Consider the following 24,793-nt stretch of genomic DNA (forward strand, 5'->3'; position numbering starts at 1 on the left):
CTAGGTAGACATTGGTGCTTGTTGTACTTGTTGTCGACCTCTTTCGTCGTCGTCGATTGGCTGTCGTAGAACATCTTATTTCTCCCATATTTTCCATTATAGCAGTTGTCAAAACATGTGAACCAGAGGATTTTATCGAATTGTATATGATCTGAAAATTATGATAAAATGAAAACAATGAGTATATTGAAGATTTTCCTCCTTTTTCTTCTATACTAAACCGACATGTTTAAAGCTCGAACAAAGTTTTACATTATCAATTAAGATACCTACCTTGTATAAATTGCATTCTTCTACATAATTTAAAAAAAAAGTGGTATGATTGCAAATGAGACGGAAGCCACGTATTGAGCAAGAATTTACTATCTTTCCTTAACACTTGCTCTGTCAAATATTCAGTTGAGTTAGTGTAGCTTAGTCTCTTATTTTCTATATTGGATGTTTTACTGTTATTTGTCTGTTTGTTGTTTTACTTTTTTTATCATGACATTGTGAATCTGTGTCTCGGAAAAAGATTTTCCAAAATAAAAACGACCAAAAGATTTACCCTGGGCCTATCTTTTTATACCTCTATGTTTTGAAAAGGTCAATGTTCGTAAAATGTTTACCTCAGCATTTTCTATCCGACATTTAGTATCGTTTGACATATAGAAATTTTCTCCAAACACTGATATGTAGTTACAGGCTCGGCTTCCAGTGTCACACAATGAATCATTAGACATTTCTGTAGCAACAACAGGCGGTGCAGTCATGTTAACACGGCAGTCTTCTCCAGTAAAGCCAGTATAGCAATTACAAAAACCTGTACCATGCAACACATAAAACAAAGCAATCAGAAAGTAGATTGTATCTTTATAGTTCCATTTCAAAAGAGGAGATTTGATACAGCCGTTATCTTGCCATTGATTTCAAATCTGATAATATTATACAATCCTTACAAAAGTATTTTAATTAAAGTCATAAGAAACCTCAAATTAAAAAAAATAATGCATATGTTTTGTTATAACTCAATAGATAGTTTTTATAATTAAACCAAGGACAGTTGTTATATCATTATGACGTCATTTACATTTTGAATATGACACAACTAACCTGAATTTACCATTTAACGTACACTTGTAATGCATAGTTATTGTTGTCGAAATCAAATAGTAGTCAAGACTACACAATGTCAGGCTACGTTAACGTCTGTAATGAGAACACCGTGCAGCAAATTTTGATTAGGCCTTGGCCATCTAAATTGTTATGACAAAATTGACTTTTGCATTTTGCGATACAAAAAAAGTTGTTGAAATTCTTCAATTAAACATTCATAAAAAGACAAGTGTTTCACTTCTGTCTCCAAAGATTCAAAATCAATGTAGGTTGATAGATCTGTAATACTCTTTAATATTTGTTTTTAAGGGGCAAAAATGGTATCATTATCGCTTCTCCTTTAATGTATCGAATCTTTTATAAATTGTTATGTAAGTAAGATTTGTCTTAAAAACTGTCTGAATTGATAAATCAAGATATAAGCTATTGGCTCTAGGTCAGTACACGGAAAACAAAAATTAGGCTCCAAACATCAAATCCGGTGTTTTGATTGGTTTATGTGGATTGAATATTTTTACATCTTTTTATCAATTATATACCTTTCTACGACATAGTTTCATAATCATTTAAATATATTAAAAAATTTTCTCTTAACTATCCTACTGCCTTTCGATACTTTTATTTGGCATTGCACAAGACTTGTCTACGTTGACTGTCCATGCCATCAAAGCACCAAATCCCAGGGATTTGTTTTAGTTGATCAAGTCTCTGATGCATGCTTCCTTATGATGGCTTTTAGCTTTTAGTAAATGCGAGTACTCTCAAATCGTACTTTCGTGTTAATTTAAATGTTGATACATTTTGTAATGCATTTTTGTTATTGACTGTTAACTTATTTAAATAAACAAGTCTCACTATTTTTAATATTTTCCAGATTTGATACGTGTTTGGTATGACGATAAATTTTTACTACTGTTCTTGTACTATGAACAACTAAGTTATATATTTTTAAATATTTATTTTCGTACTCTAGTGATACCTTAATATACAATTATTTGTATTAACCTATTAAGGTTATTTTCATTGGCGGTATTTTGTCCAAGGTTGTGGCTGTCTTTTTTTATATTGTTTTATTGATTATGTATTTACATTGTGTGATTGATCAAATTTTCGTTCAGAATATGTTGACTAGTTTTCGTTTATATGTCTTTTGATTGCATAAAGCCTTTTCAATAGATTTTTTTATAGTTTGTCTTTCTATGTTGTGATGTTACTGTATTGTGTCAGATTTGGCCGAAAGTTGGCGCCTATTAAAAGTTTAAACATTTGTTTTCAAGTGTACTAAGTCAGGATCCTGATGTTCAAATGTTGTCATTTGTGGATGTGGTTTATTAGTAATTCTCGTTTTCGTTTTTATATAGATTAGACCGTTGTTTTTAAATAGATTTACACTAGTAATTTTTGGTGCCCTTAAAGTAGCACAATACAAAGATTTTTCATCCCCAATCAGACATCTTTAAACTGATGTAAGTCCACTCAACCTTCTTTAAATTTTATAAATGAGGTACCAAAAGAAAGAAGAATGATTAATCTTTCAAATTGTGATAATTTCATTATGACATAATTATTACATAATTTATTGTTATGTAATTAGTTGCTATATTGTGATGTCCATACTTGAATGAATTTAGCTTCTTTGTTATTCATAGCATCCCAAAATATTTTACAGAATTTTGCACAACACAATTTTACCTCCAAAACTCTGTCTCAGATTTTTCCTATTGTATTTCATTCTCTCATAAATCTCCAATGAAGTTTGCAACATCAATTCATAAGATATCACTAAATGCAATTGGGTATAACATTTGTTCTACTGATGTTTTTGGAAATCTGAGACAGTTTTGGAGGTCAAGCTGTGTTGTACAAGAATCTATAAAATATTTTGGGATGCTATGAAGAACAAAGACGCTGAATTTATTCAAGTGTGGACATCACAATATAGCAACTAATGACATAACAGTTATGTCACAATGAAATTATTACAATTTGAAAGATTAATCTTTCTTCTTTCTTTTGGTACCTCATTTATAAAATATAAAGAAGGATGAAATGAATTACACCAGTTTAAAGTTATCTGATTGGGAGTGAAAAAATCTTTGTATTGTGCTACCTTAATAGCTTTCTGTTGGTGTGAGCCAACGGTCCGTCTTAAAGGCGGTACTTTAACCTATGATGGTTAACTTAAATTACAAACTGTGACTTAGATGGAGAGTTGTCTTATAGACACTCATACCACATCTTTTTAAATCTATATCACCTTTTAAAAAATATAAATTTAAGATATTTGTCTGAAACGTACCTTCTACACAGTCTCCATTTTTCACACCATTGTATTTACATTCGAATGGACAATCGTTTTCAGTGATCAGTTGGGCAATACTAGTTCCATTTGCACTCATTTCTGAATATAGGCTATTGTTAGTACGGACCTCGTTTATACATTGAGTCTTAAACAATTCAAATGAATCGGCCATATATTCATCTGTTCCAGCAATCTAAAAAATGGAACCATATCCTTATTATCAATGGTGTTTTTTAAATATCGGAACTAGTACTGTTGTTTATTTTGTATTAGCTATAAAAAATATTTAACTTTTTTTTTCTCTCAGCATGAATATTCCACTCGAACATTTCCTTAATTATCTTTATTTCACAGACAATAATCTCTAAACGAAATTCGAATTAAGGCTAGTATATAATCATGGGTCAGTGGCGGATGCAGGAATTTTCGAAAGGGGGGGTGCTAGCCCAGGGCAAAGGGGGGGGGGGTGCAGGGGGGTGCAAAACATATGTCCCGATTCAAATGCATTGATCGGCCAAAATAAAGGGGGGGTGCGGACCCCCGGAACCCCCCTCTGGATCCGCCACTGTGGGTACTAGCTTCAGTGCATGTACAATTCAAACGTCCATTTGTTAAGTAATCTGCATAAGTTTAAAGGTCTTCACTATTAATTGGTTGATATATATCATGTGTCATGTTCAGCTGATGAGAGACATTATTTAGTCATCTGATATCTTAGGTAACAAGCACAGAATTATATGCTTTCTCTGTCAATAAACCTAATCTAAGTCCGTTTGTAGTTAATACCATTCCCTAAATAGTTATCTTTTGATTTTTTAATTCCTGATAGATTTGTGCAATGGTATTCTTGCCGCTGACGTTGTATTTATATAAAACAAATATCTATGTATTTTCAGGGATGGTAGCTTTCATTATTAGTACCAATGACATGTTTTCCATTTCCCCAATGTCGACCGTCACATGCTCGAGTAGTAACACATCCTCTACTTTTGCTTTTTTGCAGTTGTTTGTCAAGCACTAATACCTCCATGAATTTATTCTACAAATGTACCGGCAATTAAGCCGATATCAATAATTTTGAAGATTTCTAAATCACTTGGCTTATTGTTACATAAGGCCAGATTGATGATTTCTATAGAAAAATGAATACGGCAGATATAAAGTGGTATTGCAGATTTATTTCTAAACCCTATACAAGAAGGAAATACACTCATCATAGATACCTGGACTAAATTTTATATATACGCCAGACGCGAGTGTCTTCTACAAAAGACTCATCGGTGACGCTCGAATCCAAAAAAGTTTTTAAAAAAGCCAAATAAAGTACGAAGTTGAAGAGCATTGAGATCCAAAATTCCTAAAAGTGTTGCAAAATACAGCTTAGGTAATCTATGCCTGAGGTAGAAAAGCCTTAGTATTTATAAAAATTCAAAATTTTGTAAACAGATAATTTATAAATATAACAAAACGACAGATAGAAAGTGATATTGCAGAGTTATTTCTAAATTATATAGAAATGGAAATTTAAAAACTTCAATACCTCTATATCTATTTCATGCGTACGGATAACAATGATTTAGCAATTATAGTCTTTGTATGAGGTTGATACGAGGATATATATCAACAAGTATAAATACCCCAATTTGATCTTCAGTTAATATACTACTTTCTGGTTGATATATTTGTATTGACCTCATACAAAGGCTATAATCGTTTAGTGTTTATTATTGTTCTTTTAAACATATTAACGACATTGGTTTGATTTTGCCTTCTTATAAACGTAGAGAAACAATATTAACTGAAGAGACATTTATTGTTAACAAACACATCTATATAAAAAAATGGAACCGTTAATGTTATTACCTTAATATTCACAAAACAATTCAAAATTGCAGATGAAACATTGACATTAGATAAAGATGAACAGGCATCAAATAGAATAGAATCGGTGAAGTAACTGTTACAGGCATTTTCAGCGGCTGTTTCATTCCAACCATTCTTCCAACCTGAGTCCTGAAAATCAATAAACATTGCTTTCATATGCTTTTAACTCTACATGTTGTAAATTGTCTTCTTGTGTGATATTTTACAGCACAATATCATTGATTTGATTATAGCGTTAAAAGAAAATAAATGACGCCAAACGTTATTGGTCAAATGTACTACAGAAATGTCGTTTATGAGTAAATTAATTTGGTGCAATATTGTACAAGCATGTTTCATTGTATATTTTGTAAACTTTTTTTGAAAATGTTCGATTTTCAATGATCTTCAACATCGTTATGCAGACGAAACGTGCGTCTTTTGTACTTAATTACCTGGAATCTTTGTTGAGTTTTTTATTCATGGTCTATATGATTGTACTTACTACTACTGGTTCTTCAATATATGCTACAATGTCTGGTGAAACATCAATTGTGACATCATCATCATCGTCTGCGGAGCGTTTGCTTCGAATGGAGCATGGTTCTCTTCCCCAATTTAACGGTGGACAGGTCGGCATAGTTTCTTTCCAGGAACAATCTACATTTGGCGACAGTCCATCTTGGGTTGAGTTCATACAGGAGCAATACATAAAAGACTGACTTAGTTTTTCTGTTCTTTTTTTCTCAATAAATAAACTGTCATTTGCAGGAACACTATAATAAAATCATATTGAAGAATCCAATATTTTGGCTAAAGGCATACCATTAAACAAATTAATCACCATACATATAAATGAACCAAAATTTAAACAAAAGACATTCAAAAGTAACAGAAGCCAGAGACTTTTGACTTTGAAAAAACGCAACATTTCAGAGTGGTTAAACATGTTTACCTCTCCCCCTATACCTCTAGACGATGTAGAATAAACAAACGCACAGCATTACGCGATAGAAAAGTTGACAGAAGAAACTAAGCAAAATGACAATGATACATAAATTGACAAACTTAAGGACTATTGGCAGTTACTGACATGCAAGCTCAAACCTTAATCAAACTGAAAGAATGATAAACGTCTTCATCATGCAAAAATCAAACACAATTCTTTGGGATTTAGTTTCATACCGTCATAAAATATACATATGTCATAACCGTGTCATGCAAACCACTGATGTATAGAATAAATGTGTTTATAATTATGCAAAAACCCTATGAGTGATTCAATATTGATTCAAAAAATGCCATCTTAAATGACCTGACACCAGTATTGTAAACAAAACCTCTTGAATAAGTCTGTTTAAAAGGTTTTTTTTCACGCGAATGGCGACACATTTGTGCCTTGTATACCACAAAAGATTTCTCATGTATTCTGAACAGATATATACTTTAATTTGCAAAAATAAAATTTTATGTTTAGACTAATAAATGAAAATAAACCTGTTATTATTATCATGTGTCCGAAACGATTTCTGAATTTTCTCTCATCACAAACGCGCAAAGCAAAAACATTGAAATCAAAGGCTGTATGTGTACCTAGCACTCGAAGAGATAGAGGGAATATAAGAAAAGCTCAAACACATCAAACATATGGATAACCACTGGCATATTACTGACTTGGTAAAGTTATCCTTTGGTTTTATGTTTAAAAGTTCAAAATCTGTTCTATGATTATATTCATAGGGCATTTTTTCCAAGATTTTTGTTGTACTTTTTATATTTTTGTAAGAATATCTTTGAATTAAATTTACCTCCAAGTCCTGGCAAAGGTCGTTGCATTATCATACACTACTCCATCGCGTCCAGTGTAGTCATCTGTGTAGTTTCTATTCCACGTTCCACATAAACCTTCTGTTTGGTATCTATCGGTTCGAGACATGGTTAAAAATGCATTTATACGTCTATTTAAAGATATCCATACATAAACTCGAGATCCCGTTGGGAGAACGATCTGAAAATTAACTCATCGACAATATTATATATTAAAACAAAAACAATCAAATACAAGTTTATAGATAATATTAACTTTCAAAATCATCAATATGAGTTTTGAAACACTGCAAAACGTTTTACCAGTTTAATGCAGCAAAAACAAAGTAAAAGCTTAATGAGAAAAGTGATGTCACTTTGCGGATTAAGAGATAATTTCAGATCCACAAGGTAATGATTTTCATTGGTCGTAGTCGTACCTGGGTGCATCAAATAAAAAAACGCCTTTAACATAAACACGTGACGAATGAAGGTAAACAATTGCCACGTGCTGATTGTGCAACAAGTCTTTTCCCCAAAAAACATACGACGATATTAATAATAATAATAATAATAATTTCTTATTTAAAGAGGGCTACACAGTTAGCTATAACGCTAATCTTCCCTGAGGCCCTCATGAAATACAATGAAATATAACAAACAATTACAAAATATCAAACAGACACACATACATGAATAACGAAATAAAAAATTGTTATGAAATATACAATTTTCAAAACAGGTAAAAGTTACAAATTCATATCTGACATGTATAGTTTTGGCACCAACAATACCAATATTTGCCTAAGTATGCTTTTTGCTCAAAGGTTGTAATGTTAACATATATTTTCGTTTCCTGCTTCACTAAGTTTGTAAATTCTAAATGCTACCATATGCTTGTTTATACCTCCACACTGCAGAGTCAAAGTACTACCATTGGTCAAGAATAATATACATAGAATGGGCGTGAATTTAAATAAACTGAGAGATGGCGCTACATTGCTATCACCAAAATTAATGTTGGTCTAATCTGCTAAAGGTAGAGAAGAAGAGACTGGATCGTAACTCTTGGCTAGCGAAATGATCTTTCGGGAAATACATTTAATAAATATCTTCAAACAAGTTACCTCATATCCACCCCAGCGACTGTATACTTCTAAATACTCATTTCCGATTCCACAATTTAATCTGCGAATGATCCACTTTGTTGGTCTTCCACATCCATAGATAATAAAAACGTCAGATGCAGCACGAACGGCTATGGCGCAATTTTCTGTCCAAGTATGATGGCTTTCATATCGTCGTTGGATAGTATGAACCTTAATAAATATTATATCACTTTTTTTCAATTCCTACTCGTCTAGAGTACCCCTTATATGTTGGTTATAACAAATTAGATAATTAAGAGGCTTTGATAAATAAAACATATAAATGCATGAATGCCAATGTATTTTATTTCGTTCGAAATAGGGTTTTTCCCGTTTGCTATTTGTAGTTAATATTTACAGATGGGAACTAGTATAACTAGTTCGGATACTGGTTTTGTAACAGTATGTACTATTTATAAGTTTGACGTTAGGTGCAGGAGGCACGAGGAAAGTTTTGGCGGTTTTTATGGGTGGGGTTTAAAGGTACTATATAAAGTTTGGGATTTAAATGTATTAGTATCGAAGGTGCTCGCAGTTACGTCGGATTGAAGTTGGTCACATAGGTATATGTGCAGTTGCTGCTATGTTTATTGTACGTACAGGCGTTGGAGGCATTAGCCGGGGGAAAAGAAACGATGCGAAAGAGGAACATGTTTTCACATGACGGAGTTGAGTATAATGTTGACTTTATTTACATTCTGAAATCATGCCTGGAACGTATTATTAAGTTAGAAGCGAAAATCAATATATTTGTGTTCTTTTTTAAAAACCGTTTTACAGGTTTATGATTTTATTTTAAAATACTACAAAATTTGGTTATATATTTCCATTCAATACTGAACCATGTGAATCATGTTGAGTTCATTAATATGAAAAACAAAATAGCTTTTAAGCATGCAACTTTTATTTAAAAGTTGATAGATGAAATGCTCACTAAATATTACAGTGTCCACTTTTTGTATAAATCTGATTACTGTTTCAGTACAAAGTTCAGGTAAAGAATTTGTAAGACTTGTACTAGATTTGAGACATGGAAACAACATATGTTTAAATCTTCTCGCAGTGAGATGATTTTGTCACGGAGAGTGATGCGAGTTACAGATGAGTTTGAAATGGTATGTTACTTGTATGAAATTTATTTTATTAGATCGCTGGGAGCGATGTGATTGGTTGCACAGTGTAGTGCACTATGGAATGTTGTCGCTGGGAGCGATGTGATTGGTTGCACAGTGTAGTGCACCATGGAATGTTGTCGCTGGGAGCGATGTGATTGGTTGCACAGTGTAGTGCACCATGAAAGGTTGTCGCTGGGAGCGATGTGATTGGTTGCACAGTGTAGTGCACCATGGAATTTTGTCGCTTGGAGCGATGTGATTGGTTGCACAATGCACCATGGGATGTTGTATAATTTTAATTAATATACCATGTATACAGAAAACAAAAGATTAAATATGAAGGCATTAACTTTTTGTACATTATTAAATATATGTATACAATTGATTTGAAGATGAGACTTGTAATAATCATCATGTGAACCATGTGGAGTTCATTAATGTTACAGATGAGTTTGAAATGGTATGTTACTTGTATGAAATTTATTTTATTAGATCGCTGGGAGCGATGTGATTGGTTGCACAGTGTAGTGCACTATGGAATGTTGTCGCTGGGAGCGATGTGATTGGTTGCACAGTGTAGTGCACCATGGAATGTTGTCGCTGGGAGCGATGTGATTGGTTGCACAATGTAGTGCACCATGAAAGGTTGTCGCTGGGAGCGATGTGATTGGTTGCACAGTGTAGTGCACCATGGAATGTTGTCGCTGGGAGCGATGTAATTTGTTGCACAATGCACCATGGGATGTTGTTAAATTAATATACAGAAAACAAAAGATTAAATATGTAGGCATTAACTTTTGTACATAATTAAATATATGTATACAATTGATTTGAAGATGAGACTTGTAATAATCATCAATTTTATATGTTTTTTCATTAAACATGTTAAATACCACAATTTTGATTTTATTTTATCAGCAGGTCGCATTTACTATAAAATGATCAGAGTTTTAGTACCATATTGGAGACCTTATGCATGTGCTAATTATTTCCCGGATGCCACAAATATGCAGGTGTAGGTATAAAAAGTAGCCCGTTTTTATGTGAGATAAATCGGACAGTAACAAGAGTTCAACTTGGAGAGTTTTTAAAACGGTAAGCAGTAATATTTTACAGTCCGTACACATGGTACATAACATATTGAGTGGTAAACTTTTTTAATTTAAAATCGATAACAAAAATGTAACATAGATAATAAGAAACCTTGTACAAAGTCAGAGCTTCAGACATAGCTGTAGACTTTGTTTTTTGTTGTTGTTGATATAATAGATATATATATATATATGTTTAGATTTTTATGAATGCAACAATAGGATCACACAGTGTGATATGAAGTTGATGTATGTAGATCTGAGATGCATATATGTTTAGACTTTCATGAGCTATGTTGCGCAGTGTGATGAGAAGTTGATGTATGTAGATCTGAGATGCATATATGTTTAGACTTTCATGAGCTATGTTGCAGTGTGTAACATAAAGAATCGCATAGTATGATTAGAAGTTGATGTATATAGATATGAAATATGTATATATCTATAGAGTTTAATGTTTATCTGATTAAGATACAAGTACATGTATGTATGAAGTTTTGATTGTGTTCTTCTATTTACAGAATCAAGGAAAACAGTTTGAGAAATTATCCATCGATTCAAGATTTGCAAAACATTTGTCTGCATAACCATCTATTGCGGAAGCTTCCGGTTCAATATGTCGTATTTGACGTTCCGATTGTCGACTTGAAACTGATATTGGTCCAGTTTAGTTGTTGAAGATTTATCTTCAATGAGCAATATCTCAAAAGACTTTTTATATCAGCATCTTATTCTGAACTGTTTCATTTCCTTTGTTTCGATGTTACTGCGAGCAACTAATCCTATATCTGTGTTTGTCTTGTTTATAGCCTATTGAATTAGAAATTAAATGCTTTAAATTCGGACGAGCAGGGCGAGGGAGAATTTAAATGTATTTTATGTCGTTCGAAATAGGGTTTTTCCCGTTTGCTATTTGTAGTTAATATTTACAGATGGGAACTAGTATAACTAGTTCGGATACTGGTTTTGTAACAGTATGTACTATTTATAAGTTTGACGTTAGGTGCAGGAGGCACGAGGAAAGTTTTGGCGGTTTTTATGGGTGGGGTTTAAAGGTACTATATAAAGTTTGGGATTTAAATGTATTAGTATCGAAGGTGCTCGCAGTTACGTCGGATTGAAGTTGGTCACATAGGTATATGTGCAGTTGCTGCTATGTTTATTGTACGTACAGGCGTTGGAGGTATTAGCCGGGGGAAAAGAAACGATGCGAAAGAGGAACAATGTTATATGTCATGTGTTTATATAATGTTTCGATTGAAGAAATATGTACAATTCAGTAAAATAAAATATTGTATCGCAAGAGAAAATAAGATGTTACTGCGAGCAACTAATCCTATATCTGTGTTTGTCTTGTTTATAGCCTATTGAATTAGAAATTAAATGCTTTAAATTCGGACGAGCAGGGCGAGGGAGAATTTAAGTGTAGTTAATATGTGGTAACATTATCTGATGTGATATGCAAATTATTGTTTTAAAATCTATGTTTTGGTGAATATGTTCATAGTTGTATGATTAAATTTGATAAAGGTTGATAATTATAATGATTACACCATTCAAGACAAAACTTCGAAACAGTTAATGTAACAAGTCAAATGATTACATATTAATAAAAACTATTAATGTAAGCACCTGTATCAGTTTATCAACCATATTATAAGTTAAAAGTTATTAAATGTTTTCGTTAAAAGTAACTGGATCAAATGAAATTCTGCATTTTTGTTTCATAAGAAGAATTGATCTTTAATTAGTCAGAACTATCTTAGGGAAATCAGTTTCCTTCACGTTTGTCAATATCCAATATTTAAGTATTTAAAAAAATGTTAAAAAATTATTACAATCTATTTGGTTATTTTCAACTCGTTTTTTGTTTTTTCCTTAATAGTTTACCTTGTTCATTATGCGCAGCAGATATTAGTTTTCTTGCATTTGCCTTGTTGTGGTTTTGTAGTTAAGGAGACAATGTTACTTTTGAAGAAAAAAAAAGAAGTCACCTCTTCTTTGAAAGTCTTTATATACAGATGACCTCTGATATGAAGATGACATACAACAAAGTCATTAACAGAGCAAGAACGCACGACCTTGTGAGTTCATACTAGAAACCACAAGAAAAAAAACAAGAAATATGTAGTAGCGCTGCAAGTTTATTGGACTGTTGGTGCTTTAACAAAATGGCGAAAAATAGTTTAAAAATGATGGAAGTTCAGTTGTCCTAGTCATATTGTACTTGTAAAATATAAAATTGTAGAAGTTTCTGAAAATAATTGCGATATCTATCAAGGATCGTTTGAAAAACTTTCTAAAGAAGATCTGTCGGTTAGACTTTTATTAACTTAAAAATACCTTTACTTTTTATTTTCTTTAGGCACTTCGTATAGTAAGAATACATAAAAATACAACCACATGAATTAGAAATGCAGAATTACTACTTCTATCACTAAAACTTTTTTCAAACTTAATTGTAAGGTAGAATGTCAATGTCGGAAATATTTCAATATTTAAAACTTTACGTCAATCTACAAACCTTCAATATGACTGTAAATACGAATTATTGGTAGACCATTACAGTGCATCAATGTAAATATATGTATACGTCAACGTGCAAAAAGATAATTCTGATTATCAAAATCAATATACTAGTGAATTCAAATATAGAAATATCGAAAAATAAATCTAAATTGGTTAATATCTAGTATTTGAAATCCAAATCAATTTGCCTAGGATGAATGTCTAATTATACAAATTAATAACGAATTACAAATTTAAAGGAATAACATAGAACAATAAATCTACGCAGTATTATTTTAGCATCATCAATATACAGGATATGAATCCTAACAAGATTTCCTTGAGGGATGGTTGCGATTTTTCGGCTGCTGAGTATGATTGTCCCTTTGGTATAGTTTGCCTTTCTTTTTATAATTTTCCAGATCAAACATATATTTATGTTCATTCAGCATTCATCCGTACATTGCATTTGTGCTCATCACCCACAGAGAAATTATTATATTTGATAGTGTCTGTCACGTGACGTTAGCGTATTGTGACGTCACTTCTAAATTTTCTAACGTTTGAACGGGAAGTTTGCTTAATTTGTTTTTATAAAATCCAGTTCCATCTTCAACACAGTTAAAACCTTACAAAAGACATCCACAACCGCCTAATAGTTTACGGGCTGGAGTAGAGAAAAAGGCTACTTTTTAGCGTAAAAGACCAAATGTAAATAAAAGTCTTTTTTATTCTGATCCAGTAAGACCCTTGGCACCTCGTGGGAATCAGAACATTAATGTGGTAGGTAATCCTTCAATTCAAGTTATGGTAAATGCAAGCGGAGACATGTATTGCCTCCAACCAAAACCTAGGTGACCGCGCGGTGTCGGACCCTGTAACAGTAGCCATTCCTAAACAGTCGTCATCGAGAGGTCTGATGTTGAGTACATACTATCAGCGTCCAGAGTTACACAATGTATCCACAACAATCCACAGGAGAGCAGCCGATAATGTTTCCAGAATTGTTTCTCAAGACGAGATGGTCCCATTGATTTAGGAAAATTATGGTATGTTTACACAAACAGCTAATTACTGACTCGTGGTTAAATTTCCCTAGTTTATCACTTTGCAGAAAGCATCCCTAGCATATTTGATCCGATTGGCGCTCATATTCCGTAAAGGATTAAAGAAAAAAAAAATAGAAAGGAGGTGAGTACAGGTGGTCAATAAGAAACCAGATTCTTTGAAATATATAAACTTGGACTTCGGCTTTTATTATTTACATGGCAATTCTATTAGAATAATGTCCTATTACGGGGCGCCGAATTGGACTCTTGTGGTTTTCTACAAAATTCAATTCTGTTATAACAAAATCATTTTTGTCTTACAAAACTATGTGATACAGACTTGTATTATGAGAAATTCAATTTTGTGATGACCAAATTAATTTTTGTAGACAAAATTCATTTTTGTCATGACAAAAGTCAATTTTGTCAAAAAGGTATGCAAAAATAAACTTTATTCAATTTTGTCTCACAAAAGTCAATTTTGTCGTCGCAAAATTGACTTTTGTGAAGACAAAATTGACTATTGTGAGACAAAATTGACTTTTGTGAGACAAAATTCAATTTTGTGAGACAAAATTCAATTTTGTGAGACAAAATTCAATTTTGTAAGACAAAATTTAATTTTTTGACAACAAAATTGACTTTTGTGACGACATAATTGACTTTTTTGAAGACAAACTTGACTTTTGTAAGACAAAATTGACTATTGTGAGACAAAATTCAATTTATGAGACAAATTCAATTTTGTCAATTTTGTGTCACAAAAGTCAATTTTGTGTCACAAAAGTCAATTTTGTGTCACAAAAGTCAATTTTGTGTCACAAAAGTCGATTTTCTATGCAAATTAGTTCACCGAATCCAAACTTAACTAATTTACATACAAAATTGACATTTGTTGCCCATTTTTCAAATAAGGTAACAAAAGTCAAGTCTGTGATACAAAAAAGAATTTTGTCGTGACAAAAGTAACTTTTGTCCACTGAAAGATAATTTTGAATGACAAAATTTAAATTTGTAGTATACTACAAATTTTGTTAAACTGAACGAATTTTTGTTGAACAAAACTCTTTTTAGTTGAACAAAACTCATTTTTGTTGAACAAAACTCATTTTTGTTGAACAAAACTCATTTTTGTTGAACAAAACTCATTTTTGTTGAACAAAACTCACCTTTGTCCGTACAAAATTGAATTTCGAGTACAAAACCACAAGAGTGCCATTCGGCGCCTCGTACCTATAACAGAGAATTTAAAAAATATGCAAAGCATTTGATTAGCGTCGTCTAAGGGTACTAATAATGGTTGGGCCGTGTACGATGAACAGTAGCAACTCAATAAAGAGCGCTTTCAAACTTCTTCCTGGAGTGGCATTGATCAGGATTTGTGCGTGTTGTGCGTAGTGACAGGGAATATCAATCAATCATCGTCTGTAGTCATGAGCAATAATTTTCCTCCCTCCTTGAATTACCAATCTCGTCGTTGCAAACTCATTTTCAAGATGTAGAAATTAAAAGGTTAAAAGTAAAATCACAAAAATACTGAACTCAGAGGAAAATCAATTCGGAAAGTCCATAATCACATGGCAAAATCAGTGTGACATGACAGATTTACATAGATTAGAAAAATCCCATATCAATGTTGTTAACCAGAGCGACCGGTTCATTACTGTTACCAGTTTTGAATTATTTTATCCTGCGAGTACCGGGAATCGTTCAAATTATGGCCTAGCGTCAGTGTAGGATCACGCTCCTCGTTTAATTTAACTTTCCCCAGAGGAACTTTTGTTCCTTCTGTTACCAGAAGAACACCTACTTGCCAATATTACAAACGCCAGCGGTTTGTATCGTCTTGCCATACCTCGTTTGTTTCTGTTTTTTTTTCCCTACGGCAAATGTTATTCCACAAACGATTTTTTGAATTATTTAAATCTTAAAAATGTTTAGTAAAAAGGAGATCCGTAATGATCGCTTATGATACAACTCAACTGTACAAACAACGTTGGTATAAGTAACTAAAGGTGACCGTACAACCTTCAACAATTACCAAAAACCCATGCATACCATTAGGCCTATGCGGCCAATTTTATTCCACACAATAATTCTTGAATTATCGTTATCTTTATTTAGTAATGTTTATAGGTTTACTGATAATACAGATTAAATAAAAGTTATAATTCCGTATTATTCCGGACTCCCCCTTTTTCTTTTCATTCTGAACTTTGACCGTGTCTTTTACGTGACGTAAGCGTATTTTGACGTCACCTCTAGAATTTCCTCCGTTTGAACGGAAAGCGTGCTCAATCCCCTTCACCTATTCCGACATTCTCCTTTTTTGGATTATTTTTCAGATGTTGTTTTTTTTTTTTTTTAATGTTTCCCGTGTATATACTTTGTGGAGATTAAGAAAACCAGCAACGGTTCCAGCTGGAGATAATTGAGTTTCGGACTCAAAGTAGTATAGAAATTATTGGAGAATATATTCTTTTCTACTCGTCTTAAATAACATAAATATTGCAGTGGTTGTGTCCATCTATATCGTCATTGCGATTTCACGTTTTCCCGACTGCTTTTAAATAGAAGAGTGAACATTTTATATGAATACTTGATACTGATTTGAAACACACAGTGCTTGTTTTTTTACACATCTTCTAGTCAACTGATGTCATGATGGTAGACGTTTATTAATTTAGAAAGAGGACACTTTAATTTCTAGAATTATATTGTACATGCATATAGATGTTTGCGTTTCCAAAAAAGAATTTATTCTTCATGCATTTTGATATTTTTTATTGTTTGTTAGGATTGTCTTTAATAAAACAGTTGTCGCAGCACTGAAGCTCAGGCGGGATCTGGCAAGATGACAGTAGTGGGGTCATGACCCTATACTTTTACGTAAGACCAGTTGCTACAATATTTTCCTGAGGTACCACAAGGAAGTTGTGTATTTTATAGATGGCTTTTTCTTGTTTACCAGAGCGGCCGGTTCATTACTGTTGCCAGTTTTGAAATAATTTATCCTGCGAGAAACGTGGAAGTATCATTCAAGTTATAGCGTCAGTGTTGCGTCGCGGTCCTAGTTCACTCTAATTTTCCATAGAGGATCTTTTGTTACTCCTGTTACTAGAAGTACACCTACTTGGCTAAATTAAAAATGCTGGCGGTTTACTGTTTTTCCCTGCGACCGATTTTATTTCACATATGATTTCTTGAATTATCAAGGAGATGTGGAATGATGGTCTATGAGACAACTCAAGTACAAACAACGATAATATTAGCAACTATAGATGACCGTAAAACCTTTAACAATAAGCAAAACCCATACCATATGCGGTCGGTTTTCATTCCACACAATATTTCTTGAATCATCTTAATCTTTAATCTTTAATCAATTACCTCTATTGGTTTAGTTTTGTGTCTGTAAAGGACAAATTCGCCCTGGTCATGAAAATCGTACCATCTAAAACAGAAAGTAAATAATTAGCTGTAGCTATTGAAAGTGTTCAGCTCTTTGCAATATTATGTAAATATATATTACAGAAAACAATTATGCGTGAAGAAAATATATTGTTGTGTTTGGTGTTATGTATCACGTAAAACTGATTTCATGCAATAACCATGACTGTTATAGTTCCATTGTTCCTTTTTTACACAACTACAAAGATCAAAAGAAAGTATGAAAACATACAATAGGCCACAAAACACTTTACAAATGAACTGATGATGTTTAAAAATAATATAATATACAAACCAAACTAACAACGTAAAACATTGAAATCGTATCTGTTTGTCTGTTAAAATTGATAGGTACGATACAGATTATTGCAAAACTAAAACTGCTGTAAGAGGACGTTAACTATAAAATTAAACAAGAATTCAAAGAATAATAAATGCCCGCATTAAAAAAAAACAAGTTAATGAAAAAGGAACACAGTTGGTGTCAGCTGGAATGCCGACTGTCGTTTTAAAAAAAAACCCAACAAAACACATCAAATACGATGTCAATAATAACCAAGCAACTTGATGATGAAAGTTTCAAAACTTTCTTTTTGAATCAGAGTAGTTTGTTTTTACTAAGTATAAAGTTTTTTGTTTTTTTTTACATTCGTCATTGTGAATTAAACAGAAAAATTAAAAATATCTTATTGAAATGTGTAAAGGGTAAAGGTTTGGGATATTTTAATGTTTCTGTGCGAGAAAATGGACTAATATTGTAAACGAATTTAAAGTATTCACGTATTATTCACACCACTGCCAAACATTTTTTCTTGGTTTTAAGACGTTGATAACTTAGTAGTAGATTTGGTTAAACACTAAGCAGCCTTAGTTGTGACCAAAGACTCTATGTTTATATAGGTCCTATAAAAACTTACTGCCAATCAAAAGTAGAAAACCAAGGATCCGTTCCAGAAGAACACGACCCATACCACCACCAGTAATCATCTGTTACATTGTCATTAACTACATGAACCTGTGAAAAAAAATTGTTTTAAGAGTCGTCTTTATTTTTGTAATATTATAATTCAAATATTTTAACGAAGAAAGTATAAAACAATTAAAAATAGTCACATATTATAATCCGTTGTGTGTGTTTTCTGTTAAGGTTGTTCCAGAATACAACAATAACTCAAAACCACACTATTCCGGTTAAAACTGCATATAAATAGTTTAAAAGAACAAGTTCAAGAAATTGAACAAGAGGCTCTAAAGTAGCTTGAAATAAATGGTATCTGTCATATTTTTCTTTAAAAGCCAAAAAATACATTTATATTAGAAACTCTGAAACTCATTCACCCCAAGTTAGGCTAAAATTGATTCAGGAGTTTTACGGGAGAAAAGTTTATTTTAAAGTAAGCAAACAAGATGAGCAAATTATGAAAAATAGTCTTCAATGGGCATTTACTCCTAAATGGGTCATTTGTTCATACCATACAAAATTTATTTGAAGATCTTTCTTTGCTGTACAGTTTTTTCTGTTTACAGTTTATCTTCCATGATATTTAACATAATAACCGAAATTTAACAAATTTCCTTTAAAATCATCAATTCAGGGGCAGTTACCTAAATATCTGATCCGATTTGGCTGATTATTTCAGTGCAGGTAGACTTGATCTAAAGAATAATTAAACCTCTTCTCTGATTTGCTCCAAATTCTAAAGTTCTTTAGATATAAGTCAACAACTGCATTTTACCCTATGTACTGTTTTAGCCAGGGTGACTATGTTTTCTAGGAAAACCAAAAATTAAACCCAAACTTTGCAAAAGGTCAACTATAGTTAAAGCATGTAATGCTTGTAAGTTTACATGTCCGTCTGGCAGGGTTAATAGGACTTGGCCTAATTTTCAAGGTTCATGGATCAATGTTTAGTTGTTACTGTTTTAAAAGTTTGTTTCTTAGATGTTCAATTGGTCATCTATATTTAAAGCATATTTGGTGTATGGATGATTGTAAGGCGTACATGTATTTCTAGTTCGATTTATCTGACCTTAACCCGATTTTCAAGTATCATTATAAGTTTATATGATAGTGTAGAAAAGCTATATATTTAGAACTATCAACATAATATTAGGGGTTAGTAAAGAAGGCGAGACATATCAGCTTCTGCACACTTGATACCAAATATAGGATATATATGTTTATATAAAGTTTGTTATCAACAACTCACAGACATAATAGAAAACATGTACACATGCAGATAGTTGTTTTATATTTGACACACACCGTAACCTTAGGTAGTTGAAAATAGGTCATCATCCGCCTCTGATTTTAGTTTGGTATTATATCTGATAACAATAAAAGTAATGACACAAACCGTGACTTCCGGTAGTTGATAATTGGACCATATCGGGTCATCGTCAGCTTCTAATACTCTCAATTTAACTTTTGCTTGGTATTCTTGATCCGATGCAGAATTTTCAGGGAGGTTGATGTCTAAAGTTTGCCACGACCACATTTGCCATCCATCAAGTTCCAATCCACACATTGAAGGTTTTGTCATTTCGGTGACAGAATCATTACAATACATTGGAGCTCCAGCGGTAAATTGTTCATTAAAGTCGAATAAATCTAATTTGACTTTACATGAGTATGTTGTGTCATTATATCGACAAGCTATAGGAACGGTTGTCCATACATATACTGTAGCTGACTCTCCGCTTGATATTGACAGGTGATGCGGCCACATCTATTTAAAAGTATTTCACATATAAATTTATGAATATATTAAAATACAAAGTGGAGTAAACAAAACTTAAAACGGAATTTATTAATTCTTATATATTTCTGATTCTAATTTCAATTCTCCAATTCAGTATTTCAACTAAAAAAGTCATAGGGAAGTAGCAAATTATAAAATTGCCACTGAAGTTTCATACATGATTTTTTAACGATTGATATGTCTCTTAATATATATAAAATCAAAGACTGATATTAGATTGTTTTGTTAACTAGCAACTTTAATATAATATGGACTTGATTGCTGAAATACGAAAGAAAGGATCACTACAAATAAAGGCAGCAGTAGTTTACCGATGTTCAAATATCGTTTAATCAATGTTCTTCTTATGATTTCCAGGAGAAGCGAGATAGCGTGCTCCGGCAAGGTTTGTGTCTGCTGCGATGCATTAATCGTCCGTCTTGAGAATATAGATATTAAACGACTACATACGGGTTCAAATGTATCTGAATATTTAAGACATCAAAAACATATAGCTTGAGTTAAGACATTGACACATTTATCGGTCAACATATTCGTGATAGTGACCATAAAACGTATGGTGTATCGATTTTAGTCGTTCTTTCTCATAACTCTGATACAGCAGCTTAGATGAAATTGAGAGATGACAAACGAGACAGAGGGGTTTAACAGTTATAAATGGGAAGTTAACAACTGGAAAGTTGAAAGTTGTAATCCTCTCGTATGTCATAGATTTTAGTTTGTAATCGTCTATAAATATGACCTACCGAATTAGACTATTTACCGGATTTGTAACTCATAAGCAACACGACTGGAGCAGGATCTGCTTACCCTTCCGGAGCACCTGAGATCACCCCTAGTGTTTGGTAGGGTTCGTGTTGTTTATTCTTTAGTTTTTTATGTTGTGTCATGTGTACTATTGTTTGTCTGTTTGTACTTTTCATTTTTAGACATGACGTTGTCAGTTTATTTTCGATTTATGAGTTTGACTGTCCCTCTGGTATCTTTCGTCTCTCTTCTATATATGTCATCAATATCGGGTAAATATCACAGTGTGCTATAGGGTTAACATGGGGATTATGATAAGTCAAATTCACTGAAGTTTTGTGAGAACAAAGTATGTGTCTATCTCAAAGTTCATGTAAAAAAGTAAAGAGCTGAGATGACCAGATGAAACCATCTACATAATATTAAAATACGCAAGTATATGCTTGAGACAACAGTGTTGATTAAATAGTTTCATGTAAGAATTTAAGCAGAGATTTCCATTAAGTAAAACTGCGTATGTATTCCATTTATGATGATCAGAACTAAGGAAATATGTATAATACAGTAATAATTTTGGACCATGAATTGGGAAATCAGAAATAGTAAATAATAAACTATCAAATTCACAAGAAATAAGTTTCTTATATACAATGTATCAATATTTACAAACTTTTTTGTCTAATAAAATCAAGAGTATTTAGGCTAAAACACGCAGATACTGCCTCATTTTCAGATCGTTAAAGGTTCAATTGTAGGATATAAGATAATGGATGTCTCAAAAAGATTTTTGCAGCAATATACTTTGATTCTAATGCGAGTGAAATAAGTGTTTTGAAAGGGTTTGGCTCGTATCCGATTTTACCGAAAACTATGTATACGATGGATAACTATGTATAGCTAACTTTCAATTGAAATAAGCTTCTTCATGGATATCCCGAGAGGTTTGATTTTTTAATTTAAACATGTTTTGTTCCTAGAGTCATTATCTACAAAAGGGTGTCTAAGATTTTGGATAGAATGTATAGATACAATTTTACACTTAATCAAATATTATCGACTTTTATGCGGTAATAATGTTTACACTAATTAGAGATTTATAAGATAATGGAATACGATAGCGATAATTTGGCACACCCTTTTTTTAGCTCCTGCTGTCTTCATTCAGGACTTGATAAAATTTCCTGTATAGTTATAAAGATGAAAGAGCTGAATTTATTCAAGTGAACTGACCATGATTTCGCCATTAATTGCATAATAATTGATTACATAATGATTGCATTCATTTAAAAGATCTGTCTATATATACATCTTTTATTAATTTTATATGCAATTTTAAGAAAGTAACAGCATTTTAAAGGCTTGAGATTGGATGTAAAAAAATCTTTGTATTGTGCTATCTTAACTCTTTCCGTATTTGTACAAGATCGGAGATCAGACAGCTGCTATAAATTATCCGATCTAATTTGTCAAATAACATTGCAAATATCTTCATAACTAGGATTACATCAATTTTGTCACACTTGTAATCAATATTACACTACTTACTATCAAATTTAATTTAGTAACAGAACCAACCAAAAGTATGTATAGAATGATTGCCAATGAGCAGCTATAGAACATCGAAGAAGATTCCATATTTCCTGACAGATAGTGTTTTTTTTTTAATTAGAAAAATAAAAAATTATCTGATATTCTGTTCTTGTAGCTATTGTATTCGAAAAAGATAGCACATACATTTTTCTTTGTCTTTTGTGTTTTTTTCTTTCCCAACTTTTATATTTGTGCCCATCGGGTTATGTTCCATCATAAAGTGATATTTTTACTTACATCTAAGCCAGCGTAGTAGTTCCAGCTCTCCATAAAAGCCTTGTTTGACGATAAATGAAATCTAATACCACACTTGATCTAGAAGTATTTTTATTTAAGATGACAGGTTAAAACCAGTATACTTAGTTTTTTTTTTCTATTCATATAACTATAATTGATTTGAAAACCTTTGAAATAAGAAAGTTTTGTGTTCGTCAACTTGTACTGATATTTTGAACCAAACTCCGCCACATGAAAACTTCGTCGGTGAATAGAAGGTAATAAACAAGTATATCAAATTACCGCGATAAAGATAGTATTTTTTTTATTCCATGTTTATCTAAAAAAAGTATCGTTTATATTATCCGTTATAGTGTTTGAATAAGATTTGTTGTTGGAACTCACAGGGTTCGCCTAATTATAGTTTATAAAGACATAACTGAACAAAGTATGTTCAAATAAGATTTTGATATGTATTTTGTGCTTTCTAGAATAATAAATTTCATCTTTATGAAGCGGATTAGCTTTATTCAGTTAAATATTCTATAGAAATTGAATGCAAAATCTTTCTTTTGAAATAAACACGCAAATAAGAATGAAGATATTTATAGCGATTTATACATATCGGTTGTAGTAATTAGAACACACATTTGGGAAAATAATTATTTCGTCGAAATCAAACTAAAAGATTTTCGTAATTCAACAATTTCCCATTGCCTACTTTACTCCTTAAAATTTTACGTTAGAATTCTTTTGCGAATATTGATATTTCACTTGTTCATAAAATTGAAGTCTTAATTTTTTTTTATAACCACTGCCAGGTCATTGGTATTTGTAATCAATAAAATAAAAAATTAGAAATGATTGATTCACAACATGTTCATTATAACAAAAACGTTTTCAATATTAAATGCGAAAAGTTTACTGCACTAAATGCATATTTCGACAATAAATGTCATGTCTTCAAGTTTGCTCCACCCTGTGCAACATTCGGGGCTTTTCTCATAGTGTCTGTAAGGTACCTGGAGATAATATATTAAAACTAGTAGGAAGATATTTTGGTATCCATATGGTAAGTATTGGAGATGATACAAGAGGCAAATACACCTACATAAACTTGCAAAAATAAGTGCTAAGGAAACATGTTATTGTTAAGGAATCGGTTTCGCCTACCGTACCTGCTTTAATCATCATGCTTTATATATATTTTTGTTGGATTAAACATTACTTTGAAGTTCCTTTATATTAATTAGATATTTATCGAACAAAATTCTAGAATTAATGACTGTCGGAACAAAGCACTTTCATGAACGCTAAAAAAGTACTCACGTTGATTCCCATTTTTCTCTCTCGATGCATCCAATCGGTACTCTTAAATCTGCCCTCGGTTTCAATCTTGTCGTATGCAATATCTGTCTTTGTAAGAAATTCTTCATTGTCAATGTACCATTGGATATCATACGTCATCGAATTCAAGACAGAATCATAACTGTTATAGTAGTAGTACCGAGAATAAACGTAGCACTCAAACATCAACTGGTGATCTTCTGAGTTCAAATCATACGTTGGAATTGTGGGATATGCGTAAGGCCAGTAAATGTAGTCTGTTATATTCAAATCAACTGTGGAAATGAAAATAAGATCTAACCATTCTTTATTTACGTCCTTTATAATAAGTCAACACCATAATATGAACAAAACGTAGTTTATATTTAAAAATTATTCTTCCTCGAAACGTGGTCAATTTGTAATTGTTTTATCCTTGTTCTGATTTTAAAATATTTTAAACAACTTTTTTGTAAACTTCTCTTTTAAAATAACAATTGCCAACACAAGTCTTGTTTGTTCCCATACTTACCACTAAATTTAAACAAAACAATATGTTTATCATCTAAAACATTGTGAGTTATACATCAACGATTCCATAAAATAATAAAACAAGAAGATAAACAAACAATCGCTTTTTTTTTAAAACTTTGCTTTTATCTTTTTATGTGATAATTTTCATGCTTCCAAATGATAATAGTTTCTAATTGATACGGAAGAGCATA

At 32.1% G+C, this 24,793-nt stretch overlaps 2 protein-coding genes across 2 annotated transcripts in view; one reads left to right on the forward strand and one right to left on the reverse strand.

Moving 5' to 3' along the window:
• The window catches only part of LOC143048243 (superoxide dismutase [Mn], mitochondrial-like), a 368,265-nt gene that overhangs the window by 37,689 nt on the left and 305,783 nt on the right, over positions 1-24,793 (forward strand). The gene's annotated exons all lie outside the window — the stretch shown is intronic.
• LOC143049563 (von Willebrand factor D and EGF domain-containing protein-like) overlaps positions 1-24,793 on the reverse strand; it is a 25,566-nt gene continuing 773 nt past the window's right edge. The window contains exons 2-13 of the mRNA XM_076223166.1: positions 24,072-24,364; positions 22,764-22,841; positions 19,785-20,156; positions 18,345-18,442; positions 17,368-17,431; positions 8,194-8,385; positions 7,069-7,268; positions 5,766-6,036; positions 5,261-5,410; positions 3,395-3,590; positions 609-802; positions 1-60 (exon numbers count right to left, since the gene is read on the reverse strand). Of these exons, the coding sequence (XP_076079281.1) occupies positions 1-60; positions 609-802; positions 3,395-3,590; positions 5,261-5,410; positions 5,766-6,036; positions 7,069-7,268; positions 8,194-8,385; positions 17,368-17,431; positions 18,345-18,442; positions 19,785-20,156; positions 22,764-22,841; positions 24,072-24,364 (2,168 nt within the window). The remainder of the gene's footprint in view (positions 61-608; positions 803-3,394; positions 3,591-5,260; positions 5,411-5,765; positions 6,037-7,068; positions 7,269-8,193; positions 8,386-17,367; positions 17,432-18,344; positions 18,443-19,784; positions 20,157-22,763; positions 22,842-24,071; positions 24,365-24,793) is intronic.

The sequence above is a fragment of the Mytilus galloprovincialis genome, chromosome 10 (genome assembly GCF_965363235.1).
Source record: "Mytilus galloprovincialis chromosome 10, xbMytGall1.hap1.1, whole genome shotgun sequence".
In the NCBI taxonomy this organism is placed as follows: Eukaryota; Metazoa; Mollusca; class Bivalvia; order Mytilida; family Mytilidae; genus Mytilus; species Mytilus galloprovincialis.